Genomic DNA, 20,623 nt, shown 5'->3' on the forward strand with positions numbered 1-20,623 from the left:
TATATATATATATATATATATATATATATATATATATATATGGAGGGGGCATGGAAACGTGCATGACAACAGATGGAGATTAGAGAACTTTTCAGTTCTCAATGTCTACCACGTGGGTCCTAGGGTTTGAACGCAGGTCCTCAGGATCAGCAGCGAGCACCCTGCCGCCCTCTGACTGGTCCAGAGGAGAATATTTTAGAGTTCACACAATACACACTTGGTTTTGGACATGGGAAAAAAATTTTTTTTTAAATTAGAAAAGAAATTTAAGCCAGGCAGTTTTGGTGCACACCAGTAACTCCAGCACTCGGGAGACAGGCAGGAAGATCTCTGGGTTCAAGGCCAGCCTGGTCTACAAAGTGAGTTCGGGGACAGGCAGGGCAATACAGAGAAACCCTGTCTCGAGAAAACGAAAATAATTATTTTTTTTTGTATATGTATGGTAGTTTTGCCTGTGTTGCGAGCTGCCATTGATCGTTGATCCTTCAGAAGAGCAACCAGTGCTCTTAACCGATGTGCAACTTCTCCAGCCCGCCAAGAAAATATTTTTCATTTGGTCATTCCCTTTCTATCCTTAGTATATAACATGTCAGTAATGTAAAAATTAATTTAGCAAGTAAGAAAGTTATTTAGCAAGACTAAATAATGTTTTATTTTAAGCATATATTGTAATACTTTTTTTTTTTTTTTTTTTTTTTTTTTCTGGAGACAGGGTTTCTCTGTGCAGCCCTGGCTGTCCTGGAACTCACTCTGTAGGCCAGACTGGCCTCGAACTCAGAAATCCACCTGCCTCTGCCTCCCAAGTGCACCACCACACCTGGCACATTTTAGTTTTTAATTTCAAACACACTTGAAAATTTAAAGGTAATTTTTTTATACCTTATTTTCTTTACAGTGTCTTTAATTACATGCTACTGTTTACCTCGCTAAAACTTTGTTTGGTTTTGGGTTTTGTTTTGTTTGTTTGTTCTGGCTTCTCAAAGCACAGTTTCATTTCTCTGGTGTGGCCCTAACTGTCCTGGAATTGACTCTGTAGACTAGGGTGGCCTCCAACTCAGAGATCTGCCTCTGCCTCCGTTTTGGATGGTTATGAGCCACCATGTGGTTTCTGGGATTTGAACTCAGGACCTCTGGAAGAGCAGTCAGTGCTCCTACCCGCTGAGCCATCTCTCCAGCCCCTGCCTCTGCCTCCTAAGTGCTGGGATTAAAGGCATGCACCACCAGGCCTGGCAAGACAAAATTGTTTAAAATCAGGCATAGAATATTTTTTAAAATGTGTATGAGTGTTTTACCTGCATGTTTTATGTACATCATGTGCTTGCCTGCAAAGGACAAATGAGGCAGTGTTCCTAGAACTGCAGTTACAGATTGTTGAAAGCTATCATTTGGGTGCTGAGAGTTGAGCCTGGGTGTTCTCCCAAGAGCAGCAAGTACTCTTACCTGCTCAGCTATCTCTCTTGCATCCTGCAAATTCTATTTGAAAATACTTAAGCAGGTCATCAATATTAATATATTTCTAGTTATAACAACTCATAGGAATAATAACTTATTATATCTACTGTACAGATTGAGAAATTGAAGTTTGTTTTATGCCTTATACAGAATCCAAATATTTCTCTCTCTCTCTCTCTCTCTCTCTCTCTCTCTCTCTCTCTCTCTCTCTCTCTCTCTCTTTCTCTCTTTAAGTCTCATAAAAGCCATGCTGGCCTTTAACTCACCATTTAACTGAACATGATGATGAAATTTTGATCTTCCTGCTTTTACCTCTGTAGACTTGAGATTACAGGTGTGGCCACCACCAGGTTAAGGAATTCTGGGTTTGAACTCAGAGTTTTGTATATGCTAAACAAGTGCTCTGACAATTAAGGTACATTCCCAATTCCTGAAATCCAGATATTTCACTCCCTAGACCAGACTTCTCCGCTATTGCCTATAAATAATGTCTTTCTCCTAAAATTTACTTGGAACTAATTCCATTTAATTATTTTATGTATATAAAATATATAAACAGTATAATTAACATTTACCCAAATATTTATATATTACCAAACTTTTATAAATATTTTAACAGAAAGGTATCCATATATTTCTTGCCATATTATTTTAGTTGATTGCTTTATTAAAAAGTACTTGGCCAGGGGGGCGTATAGCTTAGTTGGTAGAATGCTTGACTAACATGCACAAAGCTCTGAGTATGGTCCTAGCATTGCATAAACTTGGTATGGTGGTACCAACCTAGAGTCCTCATGCTGGGAAGGTAAGGGGAGAATGATCTGAAATTCAAGGTCATCTTTAGTTTTTGAGAAAGGATCTTATACTGACCAAGCTGGTCTTGAACCAGAGCCTAACCTTGAACTAGTCTTGTAAGTGCTGCGATTGCAGATGAGTGCTGTCACACCTGGTTCCTTGTATTTCCTTCTAATTGTAGAAATAGCTTTAAATTCTCCAAAGAGATGTCAATATTTATCTTTTTATATTTTTCAGTATCTCTTAGAAACACAAAGTAGGCTCAAAATTTTAAAATTTGTGAAAAAGGCCCTTGTTTAGGAGTAAGATTTTGAGTTTTAGCTTAATTTTGTCATGTATTTGCTAAGTAATCTATAACATTGGTTTTTGTTTTGTTTTGTTTTGTTTTACGATAATAGTCAAGTGTTCTGCCACTGAGCAATATTCTCAGACTCAGTTTCTTTGTTTTTAGAATAGAAAAGCCAAATGGGGCTCTGCCTGAAATCCCAGTGTTTGGGAATCTGAAGCAGGAGGATTGCTGTGAGTTCAAGGCCAGCTTGGGCTATAAAATGAGTTCCAAACCAGCCTGAAATACAGAGCAAGACCCTGTCTCAACAACAACAGAGAGATAATACTCATTTCCTAAGTTGACTAAATAAAATAGTATATGTAGAATTTCTATGAAAATGAAAGTTTTACATAGTTTTATGTTTTTCATTGAATAAATTTTGTAAAGCTGGGCATGCACTCCTAAAATAGTAGCATTTGAAAGAGAGAGCGACAGGGAGTTCAGAAATTTTAGGCCATTCTTGGTAAGTTCAAGGCCAGCTTGATCGACATGAGGTCCTGTATAGAGAGAATATCTTATGTCTGTATGGATATGACATCTGTCAATAATAAATTTAATGGCTATGGCTAAGGCAGGAAATAGGAAGTGGGACATCCAGGAGGCAGATAGAATTCTGGGACAGAGCCAGGCATGAGAAATTCACCCAGAAAGATGTGACAAAATGTACACATAGTACCTAAGCATGAGTAACCAATCATGTGGCAGAATGTAGATCAGAATAAGTGGGTTATATTAAGTTATAATCTTGTTACAAAAGAGCCTAGCTATATATGGCCAAGTTATATGTAAATATGTTTTGAGTATGAGTCTTATTTCTGGGAGCATGAAGCAGGAAGGAAGAACCAAATCAAACTTCTACAAACCGGTCTAGGAAAAAAAAGTAAATTTTGGGTATAATTTACTTAGAATAATACCACCAGTATCCACACAAAGTCTTCTGTGTTTCAGATATTAAAACTATAGCAATTACAGGTATCAGTAAGTTTTTGCAAAGAGAGACCTAAGGGAATGATGTCTACTTCTTAAAATAACCTTTACATTAAAATTTTTACTGTGTTGTGATATGTACATGTGAAAATAAGTGCACACATTTCACAGCACACACAGAGAGGTCAGAGGAAAACGTTTGGAGTTTTTCTCATCCATTATGGGTTTCAGGGATAGAACTCAGGTCATAACGCTTTCAAGGGCAAGCACTTTAACCCTCTGAGACATCTCTCTGCTCATGTCTTTATGAATTAAAAAAGATTACATTTATCATTTGGAGTGTGTGTGGGAGATAGGGCATTTGTGTCTGTGGCACATGTGTGGAGATCCAAGAACATGAAGCAGTTGGCTCTCCTACCAAGTGGGTTCTGGACATGTAAGTTCAAGTCATGAGACTTGGTGGCAAGCACCTTTACTCACTGAGCAGTCTCATTGGCTGATCCCTTTTTTCTAATATAAGGAACCTACTAGTGGAGGCTTGATATATCTTTAGTTTAACAAAAACTCTAGATCTGCCAGGCGGTGGTGGCGCACGCCTTCAATCCTAGTGCTTGGGAGGCAGAGGCAGGCGGATTTCTGAGTTCAAGGCCAGCCTGGTCTACAAAGTGACTTCCAGGACAGCCAGGGCTATACAGAGAAACCCTGTCTCGAAGAGAAAAAAAAACTCTAGATCTGATCAATAACTTTTTGTACATAAAATTTATTGCAACAAAACTATGTTCATTTGTTTATATATTGTCGTAGTTGCTTCAGCATTAGTGCTGGACAGAGATGAGGAATTGCAGCCTACTATAATGCCCCACAGATGTTTGTATTCCAGCTTTTGACAGAGTTCTTGAGTAGCTATCCCAACTTTTAACACCTGTGTTATTATGTTTTCTTACTATTTTGTTAATACTCTCTAGTAAATGAAAAAAATTATTTCTTTAATGTGGAAATATTTCTTTAAATTTTTAGAATGAAGACAATGTAGACCTAAGGCAGACCTGCACTCCACTGTCCTCATCAACAGAGTATGCAAGTTCTATAGACTCCTCCCTCTTCTATGCACCATGGTCTACTTACGGAGATGATATTAAACAACCTTCTAGTTCTCAGATCAGTGTAAAGAACAGGTAAGTTAATAATTTCTCAGGTTCAATGAGTTTTTAAAGTTTGGTTTCACAGGGATCAAAGTATATTAGATTTCTATCTCTTCTATTTTAATATTGTGGGATTATAATTTTATGTTAATCAATGTTTTAAGAAAGCACAAATTAAGCCGGGCGTGGTGGCGCACGCCTTTCGTCCCAGCACTCGGGAGGCAGAGGCAGGCGGATTTCTGAGTTCGAGACCAGCCTGGTCTACAAAGTGAGTTCCAGGACAGCCAGGGCTACATAGAGAAACTCTGTCTAGAAAAACAAAAAACAAAAAAAACAAAACAAAACAACAAAAAAGAAAGCACAAATTATTAGGCAGTTATTTATATATAATTTTTAGTTAACATTTTTAGATGCTTCATATTTGTTACCTTTCTGCCTTTATCTCTTGAGTGCTGGATCTGCAGTAGTACACAAGCCTCAACTTTGTTTTAAAATGTTTTTAGACTATTTTATGTGCACAGGTGTTTTACTTGCATGTATGACTGTGTACAACACGTGCATACCTTTTGCTTGTGGAGGTCAGACAGGTTTTGAATTCACTGAAACTGGAGTTAATGGTTGGTTGTGAGTCACCACTTTGGTGCTGGTAACTGAACCTGCATCCTCTACAAGAGCAAGAAGTTTTCTTAAGCCCTGAATCAGTTTTTGTGTCCCAAATCTCAGGTGTCTTAGGTTCTTCTTTCTTTTTTTTTAAACTATTTATTTTTGTGTATGTGAGTACACTGTAGCTGTCTTCAGATACACCAGAAGAGGGCATCAGATCTATTACAGATGGTTGTGAGCCACTATGTGGTTGCGACAGTGCTCTTAACTGTTGAGTCATCTCTCCAGCCCAAGTTCAAATTTCTAAAGATAACATTTTAAAATTTTCAGAAATTGTGTGTGTGGGTCTGTCTGTTTCTGTGTGTGCCTGTGTTAAGGACAACTTGAGGAAGCTGGTTCTCTTTTTCTAATATGTCTCAGGGATGGAGCTCACGTTATTAGGATTGGTGGTAAGCACTTTTCTTTTTTGGTTTTTCGAGACAGGGTTTCTCTGTCTCTAGCTCTGGCTGTCCTGGAACTCACTTTGTAGACCAGGCTGGCCTCAAACTCAGAAATCCACCTGCCTCTGCCTTCCGAGTGCTGGAATTAAAGGCATGTGCCACCACACCTGACGGTGGTAAGGACTTATAACCTGCTGAGGCATCTTACCAACTCTAAACATGATTAGATTTAAAATGTTTAGATCTAGGGAGCTGAAGAGATAGCTCAGTGGTTAAGAGCACTGCCTGCTTTTCCAGAGGTCCTGAGTTCAATATCCAGCAATATCTATGATGAGATCTGATGTCCTCTTCTGGTGTGCAGTCAGTCATACATAGAGATATAGCATTCATGCATAAATAAAACTAAAATGTATAGATCTATTTTTATCCAATTTTAAGTTTTCACTAATTTTTATTATACAGAAAACAAGGTTTTATGCAACATGAAATATTTTAAAGTATTTTCTACCCTGCAAACAATAAGAGCTTACTGCATGTCAAATATTCTCTTAAGTAGGAAAAATAGAATTAATATAGTAAATATTATTCTTGTCTTTATAGTCTTATGGTAAAGAGGATTATGACAATAATAACATACCAGGGACTGCAAGTGAGGATTTAAAAACATACCAGAGACTGCAAGTGAGGATTTAAAAGCGAACAGGGTTGGTATGGGTTCAAGGACAGCCTGGAATTCATATGTATGTGTATAAATAAAACATTACAGAAAGCTGTTGGGAAGAGAAGCTTACTCAGTGTGATGTTTACATTTAATTACATATGAGGGAACTATTAATGGAGGCTTGGTGTATGTTTAATAAGGAAACATATTTGTTGAGTCCTACTAATAAAAAACACTGAAAATTTAAAATTATGGGTAATTAAGTATTAGACTATATAATACACAATTCTCCAAAAATAACTGAAGTTGACAGATGCTATTGAAAAAATTTAGTCTGGTCACATTCCTTCAATGCCAGCATTCGAGAGGCAGAGATAGGCAGATCTGTATGAATTAAGGTCAGCCTGGTCTACATTGTTCCAGGACAGCTAGAGCTGTATATAGTAAGTCCCTGGCTCAAAAAAGGAAAGCAGAAAAAAACTCAAACTTTACAGAAATATGTATTAAAGAAAAGTAAAACTTTACTTTGACCGCTCTGTCTCTTCTCCCAAAATGATAATTATTAGTGGTTTGACAAACATTAGATTGAAAAATTTCTAGATTTTATACACAAAGAAAATTTCATATTGAATCTTTAATGAACTAACACCGTATAGTGGAAAAATATTAGACTTGATGGTATAGTTCAGTGTATAGTTTGGTAAGTCACATACCCTTGTAAAGTACAATTTTAATATTATGATTATACATTCAACAGATAACTAGATGGCTACTAATATTTACCTTTCTCAATTATTTATTTCTAAAATATTCCAACAATCTGAAGTATTGGAAAGAAAATAAGAAAAAATGATTTCTTTTGTTGTTTCAGACAGGTTACCTAAGCTGGCTTCAAACAACTCAGTTTTAGAGTTTGTTTGAATGATTTTTGCTTTTAGAGATAGGGTCTAGTCTATCTACATAATTCTGACTGTCATGGGTTTACCAGGTAAACCAGGCTGACCTTGAACTCTGAGATCCATCTATTTCTGTCTTCTGTCTCTCAAGAGCTGGGATTAAAGGAATGTACCATCAAGCCTGGCTAATTTTCTGTTGTTGTTGGTTGGTTGGTTTTGTTTGTTTGTTTGTTTGTTTTTCTCCTCGTGAAAGCCCTGATTGTCCTAGAGATCATTCTGTAGGCCAGGCTGGCCTCAAATTCACAGAGATCCGACTGCCTCTGTCTGCTGAGTGCTGGGATCAAACCACCTGGACTTGTTTTTTCTCTTTTAAAGACAGGATTGCATTGTGTAGCCCTGGCTAGACTCAAATTTACAGTAATTTTTGTACCTCAACCTTCTGACTGCTGGAATTATAGGTGTGTATTACCTCGCTTAGAAGTTATACTTTAAAACAGCAAAAAAATTACACTTAGGAAAGAATTTTTTTTTTTTTTTTTTTTTTTTGGATTTTCGAGACAGGGTTTCTCTGTGTAGCCCTGGCTGTCCTGGAACTCACTCTGTAGACCACGCCTGGCAGGAAAGAATTATTTTTTAAAAATAGAAAAAGTAGCCAGGTGGTGGTGGCCCATGCCTTTAATCCCAGCACTTGGGAGGCAGAGGCAGGTGGATTTCTGAGTTCAAGGCCAGCTTGGTCTACGAAGTGAGTTCTAGGACAGCCAGGGCTACACAGAGAAACCATGTCTCAGAAAAAAAAAAAAAAAAAAGAAAGTTCTCCACCTTCCTAATGCTGTGACACTTTAAAGTAGTTCCTATGTTGTGGTGGCCCCCAGCCATATTATTTTTGTTGCTTCTTCTTAACTAATTTTGCTACCATTATGAACCTTAATGTAAATATCTGTATTTTCTGATAGTCTTAGGTGGCACCCATGTGAAAGGGGTATTCAAAGCCCCCAAAGGTGTCATGACTCAAAGTTGAGAACCACTGTATTAGATCCTATTAATTTCTGTGTAGCATTTCAGAGATGTGAAACTCCAGCTTAATCACTGCTTTGCAATGATATAGGGATAGCCAATAAACTACTATATTTAATGAACAACTGTAAAATTACCATGTTGTCTATGATGCCCATATCCCATTTTATCATTTTATCCAATATTTAATACAAGGGCCTAAAAGCAACAGCAGTTTCATGGTTTTGTGGTTGTTTTGGTTTTGCTTTGCTTTCTATTCTTCCTTCCCGTTTTTTTGTTTTTGTTTTTGTTTGGTGTTTGTTTTTGTGACAGGTCTCACTTTGTAGCCTTGGCTGGCCTGGAACTTGCTGAATAGACCACGCTAACCTCAAAGTCATGGATATCTGCCTGCCTCTGCCTCCTGAGTGCTAGTATTGAAAGAGTGTGCTACCATGACTCTAGCTTCATTTGGTTTTCATTTTGCATTCAAATACAAATGAAAAAAATTGAACAGATTTAGAATGATGTATAAATGTACTGGACATGCTTTCAGGAGTGGTACCAAGTATTTCTGTGACATTGTTGGCCAGAAATTTATATCTTGGTCACTTTAAATCAATAGCATACGTTATAGAGAAATAAGAGGTAAGCATATTTTGTAAACTAGGCATAGGATTTGAAATGAGAAATATTTATATAATAGATAATATACTAAACTAGAAAATGTTCTTGTCTTTCCTTTGTTTGAAATGATGTATAGGATTAATCTATCTTACAGAAAAGATGATAAGGGGATGGGAATGTAGCTTAATGTTAGAGCACTTATCTAGTATGCATGAGGCCCTGGATTTGATCTTTAGCACCACAAATGAAAAAGGAATAAAAACAAAAAAGAATGGAATATGGAAGGATAAATTGATATATTTTAATAAATAAGATAGTTTATATATGATATTCATTTTTAGGATTCAGACCGAAAGAAATGACTATGGCAGTGAAACAGACTTATATGGACTCGTGTCTAACATTTTGGAAGAACAGGATAAGTCACAGCCATATTTTGCTGAAGGGTTAGTATATAAGCTTTATGGTGTATTATAGCTCTTTTAATTAACATATACTAGGTTGCCTTGTTTAATATTTATATTTAACAATGGATCATAGGATAATAGGTATTTTCAAATATTTGTTTCTAGGAGCCTTGATTTTCCTGCTGTACACTTGAATGTTCAATATAATGTTTTGCTTGCTTAAGAACTTTGATTTGAAAAGAGTCTTGCATAAATCATAGTTATTTCCCTTAAATTCATGAGCCTGAAGTTTGGCTTAAGGAACATAAGTTCTAAGAGGCTTTAAACTTAGACCTCGAAGGATTCATTGCAGGAATACATATGGATTTTATTCATGTAGTAGAGGTTTTAAAATATTTTAATTGTTTTATTTGGGTGTGGAAGCCATATTATCCAAGTGCCCTATTAATAAGAAAATATGCCATACATGTGTAACCAGTTAAAATACTTGAGTTTCAAAACTATTTTAAGCAAAACACATCTTTTTTCATTAAAAATTTTGGTCAGCAGACTTTTGAATTATATAATAACCTATTCAAAGGAAAAATTATTTGTTTAGTATAAACAATTCATGTAAGACCCTAAAGTTACTCACCTCGGGCATTGACTAATGACTTCTAGAAAAGTGTGGGGAACACAGTAAAGTTAAAATGCATATAGTCATGCATTGCTTAATGATGGGGACAGGTTCCAACAAATGCATCATTACACTATTTTAGTGTTGAAAACATAGTACTTACCCAAAGCTAAGGGTATAGGCCAATCATTCAGTGTGCCTCCTTGATGTAGTCAAAAGACATAGTAACCATAAAGTGCTCCAAGTGGGTACACATGTCTATAATCTCAGCTTGACCTGAGGTAGTACAATCTAGAGTTGGAGTACATCCTTGGCTACCTAGAGGGTTTGAGGTTGACTTTGACTTAATACCAAGACCCTGTCTATAAATATACAAACAAAAGACAGAGAGAAATGAGACAGTGTAACATTAGAATATACAAGGCTGCTGCCTTTATTTTATTTTTTATTTTATTTTTATTTTTTTTTTAGGTTTTTTGAGACAGGGTTTCTCTGTGTAGTCCTGGCTGTCCTGGAACTCACTTTGTAGACCAGGCTGGCCTCAAACTCAGAAATCCACCTGCCTCTGCCTCCCGAGTGCTGGGATTAAAGGCGTGCACCACCACGCCCGGCTGGCTGCTGCCTTTAAAAATAAATAAACAGGCAATAAAAATATACAGGGACTGGAAAGATGGCTCAGTGGTTAAGAGTATTTGCTATTCTTCAAAGAATCCAAGCTCATTTTTGAGTACCCATGTAAGATGGCTCACAACCTTTTGTATCTCCAGCTCCAGCATATATAATGCTTTTGGTCCCTGAAGGAACTGAACATACATGCACATACCCACATACAGACATATATACATAGACATAATTAATAATAATGAAAATAAATCTAAAAACTTTAAATGTACTACAGTAAATGTATAAACTAGTAACATTATCATCACCTAATATTATATATTACACATAGCTGCGTCCTGTACTATTTAAAGGATTGGCAGTACAGTAATCATGTTTATATAAGTACCATAAACATAAGTAATTCTTTGTGCTATGCCACTAAGGCAAAGGGAATTTTCCAATTCCACTGGTAATCTTAAAGCACCATCATATATCTGTGGTCACCTTTATTTGGCACACAATTCTTATAGCAGATGGCACATTTTATACGATTGACTTGTTTGGAAACAGTTTATAAATAAGGGTTAGGAAAGACTTGAGAATGGTGAAGTGGGGCAAGAGAGTTTCTTTTTATTCTTTCCTAATGTTTCCAGAGAAAATAGTCTCTAAGACTTAAATTGTAATTAAATATGTTTACTTGTTCTAGGACCTGCTCCTCCAATTTAAAGTCAGTTTGGCCAATGAACACAAGCAGATTTGTAGATCACCATGACCTCTTAACAGAAACCAAAAGGCCAATAGATACATCTATCTGTCAGCAAGCTTTTTATAGTGGTGAATCTGTGTCAGCAGTGGAAAAGCAATACTTGCATAATAGTACTCTCACACCACAGCAAAAAATAGATGAACTTTATCATGGATATACTGGTTTAGACCTTGAAGAACAATGGTTGTACCTTTCAAGAAGTGATCATTCTAACTGTTACAATATTCAGACAAATGATACAGTTAAGGCAACTTTCCAAGAATATCCATTTGTCAAAAACTGTCTTACACCACAGAGTGGTCTGTCTGATATGAAAGAATCAGGAATTGATACTTACGCCTATGGAAGAGAGAAAATATGTACTAAAGGTCTTGAAACACCATTACAGCATAAAAGGGCAGAGATATTTCTTTCCCAATTTAATAGATATAATGAAAATGCAGATTATTGTAGATACCCAGAATATGCTCATCCTAATAAGGCAAAGCTTAACAAATGTTCAAATTTTAGTGTCCAAGATGGTAAAAAGTTAGCCAATGGTACACCTGAAACACCAACTGTGGAAGCAGATGCCTATACAAAGTTATTTCAAGTTAAACCAGCAAATCAGAAAAAAATGGAGGAGACAATACCTGACCAGCAGAATTTTGCATTTCCAAAAACAACACCACATCTGACAGAAAAACAGTTTTCAAAGGAAGCAGCATTCACTGCTGATTTTGGCTTAAAATCAGAATATGGACTAAAGCCTCACACAGCTTGTCCAACTAATAATGATTTTGCTAGTGTCACTGAAAAGCAACAGTTTGCTAAGCCTGACCCCCTAAACTCTGAATATTTTAAATCAGTGAATTTATTCTCAAATTCAGCAACATCTTCAGGAAGTATCAGTTTAAACAGACCAACTTGGATGAATGTTCAAACAAAAAATAACCTTCCTATTCCTTATCGAAATCAAGGTAACTTGATGAAATTGAATAGTCATTTAAGTGCAGCTTCAAAAGGTTCTAACCATTCTTCAGATTTTCCCCAACTTTCATCTACAAATTTAACCTCAAATAGCAACTTATTTCAGAAGTATTGCCAAGAAAACCCTTCAGCATTTTCTAGTTTTGATTTTAGTTACAATGGTGCAGAAAGAATTCAATCTGTGAATCACATGGAAGGACTAACAAAAACTGGAGAAGACAATCTCTTTGAATCGGTTACAGAGAAAAAAATAAAGCAGCCAAATGGATTTTGTGATAGCTATTCAGCTTCACAGTATGGGATAATAGAAAATGTAAACAAACATAATTTTCAAGCCAAGCCCCAGAGTGGACATTATGATCCTGAGGACATTCCAAAGCATTTTGATGGCTTACCTCAAAATACATATCAAGATCTGTTAGAGTCACAGGGTCATTTTAATAGCCACAGACAAGGAAGTGGAGACAACAATATTAATAGCCGTGTGAATCGCACACAGGCTTCATGCTTTTCTAATAATTATATGATGGGAGATTTACGACATAATCAGGGTTTTCAACAACTTGGTTCAAATGGGTTTCCCCTAAGATCTACCCACCCATTTGGCCATTCAGTTGTTCCACTGTTGGATTCCTATGATTTGTTTTCTTATGATGACTTAAGCCATTTATATCCTTATTTTAACGACATGATGTATGGTGATAATTCCTTTTCTGGTTTTGTGCCAACTTTCGGATTTCAAAGACCAATTAAAACCCGTAGTGGACCAGCTAGTGAGCTTCATATTCGTCTAGAAGAGTGCTATGAACAATGGCGAGCATTGGAAAAGGAGAGAAAAAAGGTAACACAGAATTATCCATTTAGAAATAACAATATATTCCATCCACTTGTCTTTCTTTACTTTGCTTGGTTTAAGAGTACTTTTTTTTGGTTTTTCAAGACAGAGTTTCTCTGTGTAGCCCTGGCTGTCCTGGAACTCACTCTGTAGACCAGGCTGGCTTTGAACTCAAGAGATCTGCCTGCCTATGCCTCCTGAGTGCTGGAATTAAAGGTGCAAGCCTCCGTTGCCCAGCCTAAGAGCATTTATTTCTAGCTAGATTTTTTTCTGTAAATACTGTCAATGCTCCAAAGGACTTAACTAGGTTACTTAAAGATTGAAAGATTAGAGTTTTCAAGCAGTTGTTATTTTCTCTTTTAAAAGTTCCTATGCGTTAGATTTTCTTCCTTATTGGTTTACAGAAGTTTTTTTTCTTAAGTATTAAATTGTTGGAGAGTTTTAAAGTAAATACAATAAGTATGAGAAAAATTATGCTACTGTGGTTTATATTTGTTGTCATTTTTCTTTGTTCAGTTTTTCACTTTCTAAGTTAGCATATAAATGTGGTTTATATTGGTTGCCTTTTGACACCAAGTAACTTCTATTTCTTAGAGTTGTAAAAATTATTCACAGGTAAATCATGTTTTTAAAATCTAGTCTCTAAAAATTATACTTCACAGACTGAATTAGCCCTTGCCAAGAATTATCCAGGAAAAAAAGTATCCAGTACTAATAATACTCCAATTCCAAGACTGACTTCCAACCCATCTAGAGTTGATCGGTTAATTGTGGATGAACTTCGAGAACAAGCCAGAGTAAGCTGTTAAAACATCCAATAGTGGACTTTTAAACATTACTTGATATAAAATTTAAAGAATTTCAGTAAGTTAGAATGGTAAAGGATTTTAAGATCACATTTACAGCCAGGTGTGATGGCATATGTATGAAATGCCAGCATTTAGTCAAGATTAAGGCCAGCCTCAGCTATATTAGTGAGTTTGAGAACAGTCTAGGCTCAAAACAAACAAAAAATATAGTAAAATTACTTACATGTAGCTGGAAAAAATCTTTTGTAAGGTCTTCCTCAATTGCTTTTCACCTTAGTTTTTTGAAGTAGGGTTTCACGGAACTTGGAGGTCACTGATTGATCTAGGCTAGCTTACTAGCTGCCTTAGGTACCCTCTTATCTCCACTTCCTCAGCACTGGGATTACGGTGGACATCACTGTGTTTGGCTCATTTTTGAACATGGGTGCTGAAGATCTGAACTCAGGTTCTCATGCTTGCTCAGCTAGCACGTTACTGTCTGAACCACCTCCCAACACAGCTCAAATAAATTTGTGTTTAGTTCTTTAGCTATTCTGAATATTGGGGGAAGACAAGAATAGTTCCATAATTATTTAATAAGTAATTTGAGTGGGCTAGAGATTGTTATCAATCACTGGTAGACTTACCTTTAACATGTATGAAGCCTTGAGTTACATCCCCAGCATCATAGCATAATATTTTTAGTAATTTAAAGAATTTCTCTTCAAATACACATTGACAAAGGAACCTCTGATAGAAAGAATGCTTTTAAAACCAACACTTTAAAATGCTTTAAAAGGCCTGAAAGATGGCTCAGTGGGTAAAGGTGTTGAATGCCAAGGCTAACAACCTAAGTTTGATTCTTAGAAGCCACATGGTGGGTGGAAGGAGAGAATTAACTTCTGTATATTATCCTCTGATTACAAAATAGTTCTTTTATAAAATGTAAAATAAAAATAAGAAACAAAAATGATGGCATTTTGATAGTACATTTCACCATACTTTGGCTCTTAACCTCCCATTACTTTCTCTTGTTCCCTCTGTTGTATACATTTACATCTGGATTCCACATGATGAAAAACATTAGTTAGCTATGTGTCTTTCTTACCCCCATTATCCTCTTGCCCCTCCCCTATTGAGAAATACAATTTTTACCTCACTGGAGTTTTGCATGTTTTTTATTGTTATTGTTCATCTGCTTAGCCCTCAAGGATCTGACTGGTGTACAAAGGGAGAAAAATATTTAACACTTGGAACAGACTTGTTAATAATTAGTTCCCAGTGCTAATTATTTTACTTACTTGATAGTCACATGTAAATTAAATAGTTCTTTAATTTACATTGGTTAGATCTTGAAACATGCTGAGCATATTAAACATAACTCCCCATATGAATTTAATATATGTTTTAGCTTTTTATGTGCATGAGAGTGTGGTGTGTGTGTGTGTGTGTGTGTGTGTGTGTGTGCGTGCGTATGTGTGTGTGTATATTTTACATCTGTGGCACACATGTGAGGGTGTACATGTATGTGTTTGCAGATGCCTGTAGAGGTTGGTATTGTTTTCCTTATTTACTTTCCAACATATATATTGAGGCAGGATCTCTCACTTGAACCCACAACTCACCAGTATGGCTAGTTTAGCTAGCCAGTTTGCCCAAGGGATCCTGTCTCTACCTCTGGAGCATTGAGATTACAGGCAGACTACCAAGATTACAGGAGTGTTGGGAATCTGAACTCTGGTATTTGCACTTGTGTGGCACACATTTTATCCAGTAATCCATCTCTCCAGCCCTGGTATCCTTTTAAAAGTTCATTAACAAAAATATTGGGAACTTTCCTGGGTCTGGAAATAATATAGCTCAGTTGATAGAATGCTTGTCTAGCACACACAAAGCCCTAGTGCCATATAAACCAGGTATGGTGGTGTACACCTGTAATCCCAGCACTAAAATCACTGCTGATTTTTATTAGCAGTTTTGGCAATTATAATACTTTATATCATTTCAATGTAAATTTAAATCTTTATTGTCTTTAAAAACTAACAGGTGTGGCTGGAGAGGTGGCTCAGAGGTTAAGAGTGCTTACTGTTCTTCCAAAGAACATGAATTTGGTTTTCAGTACTCACAGTGGGCTGCAGAACTGCCTATGACTAAGCTTCAGAGGCTCTTCTACCCTCTCCTGGTCTCTTCAGGCATGCACACACACAGAGATAAGACACAATCACACACACACACACACACACACACACATACACACACACACACACACACAATCTCTTAGGGAAAAAAATCTTTTAGTTTGAATGGTCTATTTCTGATCGCCAAAAAGAAAATATTGGGGACCCAAAAAGAAGACTTGTTGAGGTCAGGATTAATCAAAAATAGTTCATGTCTTTTTTTTTTTTTAAAGATTTATTTATTTTATGTATATGAGTACACTGTTGCTCTCTTCAGACACACCAGAAGAGGGCATTACAGATGGTTGTGGGCTACCTTGTAGTTGTTGGGAATTGAACTCAGGACCTCTGGAAGAGCAGTCAGTGCTCTTAACTGCTGAGCCATCTCTCCGGCAACCCCCACCACATCTTTTTGAGTCAGGGTCTCACAATGAAGCTTCGTCTGGTCTGGATATTGCTATGTGGACCAGGCCTCGAACTCAGAGATTCCCATCTTTTTCTCCCAGGTTCTGGAATTAAGGTGTATATATCATGCCCCGCTGACTTTAACTGAAATTCTTCTTTAGGTGATCCTTTACTAACAGCATTCTACTTATGGGCTATTACTTGACAAAAACCCAATATCAGATCTTAGCACTGTCAATGATATAAATGTGTTTGAATATTAGATCTTTTCATTATTATTCTCAATAATCAACTATAACTTTTAGAATTAGCATATACAAACAAATATATAGAGACTTTCCAGTTTTCTTTCCACTACCATAGTCTTAAGGACATAGTAAGCATCCATTTATTTATTGAATGATTATTGTTGTTCTCTATTATGCTTCATTAAAGACTTGTTTGCCTTATCAAAATTTAAATGTTTCCCTCAGGTTGTGACTTTACTGGGCAAAATGGAACGTCTTCGAAGCTCTCCCCTTCATGCTAATATCTCTACTGCTCTTGATAGACACTTGGAGTCAATTCACATTGTACAGTCACGTAGAAAGGATGAAATTGTTAATGCTTCAAATCGGCAAAGACAGGGAGTGCCTAGGTGCCAAGATGACAGAGGTACAAACATTAACTTGTATTATTTTGATACAGTAATGTGATAATTTGAATATTAATAAAATCAGATTCTGGGATTAAAAGATTGAATTTCTAAAATTAACACTTATCAAAACAAATTAGAAATGATCACCACATTATTTATTCTCAAAGTATATGTTAATTTTATGCATTTAATTGTAATACTTGCTTTAAGATAAAGTCTTTTTTTTAACCAAATCATAGTTATTGCTATACAAATCAAAGATAAAGTAACAATACTTTTAACTATTTTTTTTAAAGAAAAAGTATTTCATTATCTTAGCTATCACCATTTTTGTAAAAACCATGTTTGATCATTTGGTAGCAACAGCACTGAGCTGCTTAAATGTAAGGAGTATTTAAGTGAATAATAAGAAGTAATCCTATTTATTTTACAGATGTGTTTGCCCTTGCTACAGCAATTAAAGAGATGTGTGTAGCTACTCGAAAAGCACGCACTACCCTATGGTGTGCACTGCAGATGACCTTGCCCAAAACAGCAAGTACAGCGGGCCAAGTTGACATGGAAAAGGCTTTCCAAGATCTAGTAAACTGTGAAGAGAAGGTCCATGAAAGCATAAATAGTAGCAATCCAATGAACCAGAGAGGTGAAACAAGTAAGCATTAAGGAAATGCCAGCAGAAGGAAGAGTTTAAAAGCTGTTAAGTAAATGTATCAAGATGTGCTAAAATTTTTAATGAACTTGTCAAACTTTCAGTCCATTAATTTTCTTTCAGATTTAAAGTTAATACTTCAATGAAGTCTAACTTCTATTTAAAAATCTGCTTGGAATGAATCAGATACAGTTTAAAGGGAACTCAAAGGTAAAGTTGATTATTCTAGGAGTTCTGAGTAGTCAAAGATAGCAAGTTTATTTTATAAAATATCCCCTTACAGCTAAAAATGCTTAAATCCATTCTTCAGTGCAGGTAAATGCAAATGCGAAATTCTTCTAGGAGATAAGTTTCATTTAGTTCTGCCTTAGTAAGTATAATTCCAAATAATGAGTCTAAGTGACTGTAACCCAATTATGGCTACAGTTTAGTAACCAAGACAAGTTTTGATTGTGATTTAAAAGTATTTTCCTTACAAAACTAGATAATACCTAGGAAACAAAAGAAAACAGGGATAATAAACCCAATATTCATGTAAAATTTTAATATTTAAAATACTACCATATTTATAAATTTGAAATCTTGGTGCCTAAGTATATGGAGGGAAATGCATCTGATTCTCCTAAATTAGTGATAAAAGTGCCAGTGTGAAAACCATGCAAGTTACTGAATATAAAACCTGTTCAAATCATTATTAGTGTATATTCTTTAAATTTTAATTATACTATCAATTATTAAATATTTCCAATTTTAAGGTATTTAAATTGAATCAAAATAAAACATTCCTTTATCTGGATCTTATAGACTTGATGCCTAGTAACTAAAATAATGACTCTTGTTTTAATACCCTTAGTTTGCTGTCTTTAATGAGGGTATCACGAAGTTCTAAAATGTATTTTTAGGTTAATCTTTAACTAGTTTAGTTTCTCAATTAGTTAGTGTATATTTTGTGTAGTTATGTTCATTTGTTTGCTTCTGTATTTTTTAAAAGAGCACTTGAAAGCTTGGCTTTTTCTGTTTTCATCACTTAATATCTTTGTATTAGAACCTGAATAATTTACTCATTAATATGAAATGTTGGTATTATGTGACTCAGAAGACCTTGGGTTTTAAAGTTTCTAGCATGAGTTAAACTATAATATAATGTACTGATGAAATTTAATTGAAATATCCTTGACTAGAAACACTGATGTTTTTGATGTTAGTGTTTTTTTTCTTAGCTTTAGAAATCCTGGTATTAAAAAGAGTGTAATCACACCACATAAATTTTCTTTAGATGATGTGCGGAAGAAACTGATTGGGAATGCAGGAGTAACTGTAGGGAGAAACATTTTGATCACTGATAAGCTTTAGAACTATCAAATGAATTACATTGAGGGTAGTCAAATAAAATAGACCACCCCGCCACAGTCACTGCATGGAAAATGGTTAAGTTTGACATAAAACATGTTGAATGTTATGAAAACAAATATTGTACTGAATTTAGTCTCTCAGGAAAAAATAAATTACTTTGTTGGAAATGTTTAGTTTCATTATTTACGTTTGTGTTAATTTTTAACATTGTATTTATGTCTGAAAAACACATGAAATTAATTTAGCTAAGAGCCTTCCTGATTTAAATTTCATTATTAATACATAATAATATTGATAGATGATTGTGATTCAGATAAACTTAGATCCCACCTGACCTCCTTTCAAAATGATACTTTCCATTGCTGAATTAAAAACTCTGGGGAGACCTTTACAGGACAGTGGTCACAAGTGAAATACCAGTCGGTTAAGGAAAACCAAACTCTGGCCTGGGGCTATAGCTCAATTGGGTGAATGCTTAGAGCATGGAGGAGACCCTGGGTTGCTCCTGGGCACCATATAAAAAAGTGTGGTGAGTGTCTGTAATCCCAGCATTAGAGGGGGAGAGGGCAAGAGGACCAGAAAAATCAAAGCTATATTCAGTGATGAAGTTTTTGAGGCTAGCCTGTAATACAGGATGAGACAGAATTAACACTTGAGAGGTGAAGGCAGGAGGATCAGAAGTTAAAGGCCAGCTTCAGCTAAATAACAAAGCTAATAACAAAGGCCAGCTGGGGCTATCCTGTTACAAACTAGACCTTTGAAGTTTTGCTTTATTACTTTTTTGTTTTTTGTTTTTCGAGACAGTGGTTCTCTGTGTAGCCCTGGCTGTCCTGGAACTCACTTTGTAGACCAGGCTGGCCTCAAACTCAGAAATACTTCTGCCTCTGCACTCCCGAGTGCTGGGATTAAAGGCATGCACCACCACGCCTGGCTTGTTTTATTATCTTTTTCTATAGTGGTTCTCAACCTGTGGGTCACAGCCCCTTCAGCAACCTTCTATCTTCAATATATCTACATTACAATTCATAACAGTAGCAAATTACAGTTATGAAGTAACAATGAAAATAACTTTATGGCCGGGATTCACCAGAGCATGAGGAACTAACTGTATTAAAGGGCCATAGCATTAGGAAGCCTGAGAACTACTGGTATAGATGGTTTTTTTCCCTTGGTTTCCTTGCTGTCCTGTAACTGGTTACATGGACCTCAGGCTGGCAGTGGTGATTTTCTTAGTTTTTAAAATGTGTGTATACATGCACACACATAAACTACAGTGGGTGTTGGGGTCAGAGGACAACTTTGTTTCTCCTAACAGCATGTGGGTTCTGGAGATCAAACTCCGATTGCTGAATCCTTTTACACACCCAACCAACCTAGCCTATGTTTTTATTTTAGTTGTTTTTCCTTAAAAGAGTAATGTATATGTCTCCATGTTAGTAAGCACATATAAACACAGAATAAAAGAAGTGTTTTCTAAATTAAGTGGAAAGAGATCAAGGAAGACACCCAACACCAACCCCTTGCTTCCATACAGCATATGCACATTCACACAAACAT

General features: G+C 36.0%; 1 protein-coding gene across 1 annotated transcript in view; it reads left to right on the plus strand.

The window, feature by feature from the left end:
* Positions 1-19,231, plus strand: part of Meioc (meiosis specific with coiled-coil domain) — a 20,533-nt gene extending 1,302 nt beyond the window's left edge. The window contains exons 3-8 of the mRNA XM_021213984.1: positions 4,520-4,677; positions 9,203-9,307; positions 11,194-13,063; positions 13,720-13,854; positions 16,901-17,081; positions 17,498-19,231. Of these exons, the coding sequence (XP_021069643.1) occupies positions 4,520-4,677; positions 9,203-9,307; positions 11,194-13,063; positions 13,720-13,854; positions 16,901-17,081; positions 17,498-17,727 (2,679 nt within the window). The 3' untranslated portion in view covers positions 17,728-19,231. The remainder of the gene's footprint in view (positions 1-4,519; positions 4,678-9,202; positions 9,308-11,193; positions 13,064-13,719; positions 13,855-16,900; positions 17,082-17,497) is intronic.
* The last annotated feature ends 1,392 nt before the right edge of the window (positions 19,232-20,623 follow it).

This window comes from Mus pahari, chromosome 14 (assembly GCF_900095145.1).
Source record: "Mus pahari chromosome 14, PAHARI_EIJ_v1.1, whole genome shotgun sequence".
Lineage (NCBI taxonomy): Eukaryota > Metazoa > Chordata > Mammalia > Rodentia > Muridae > Mus > Mus pahari.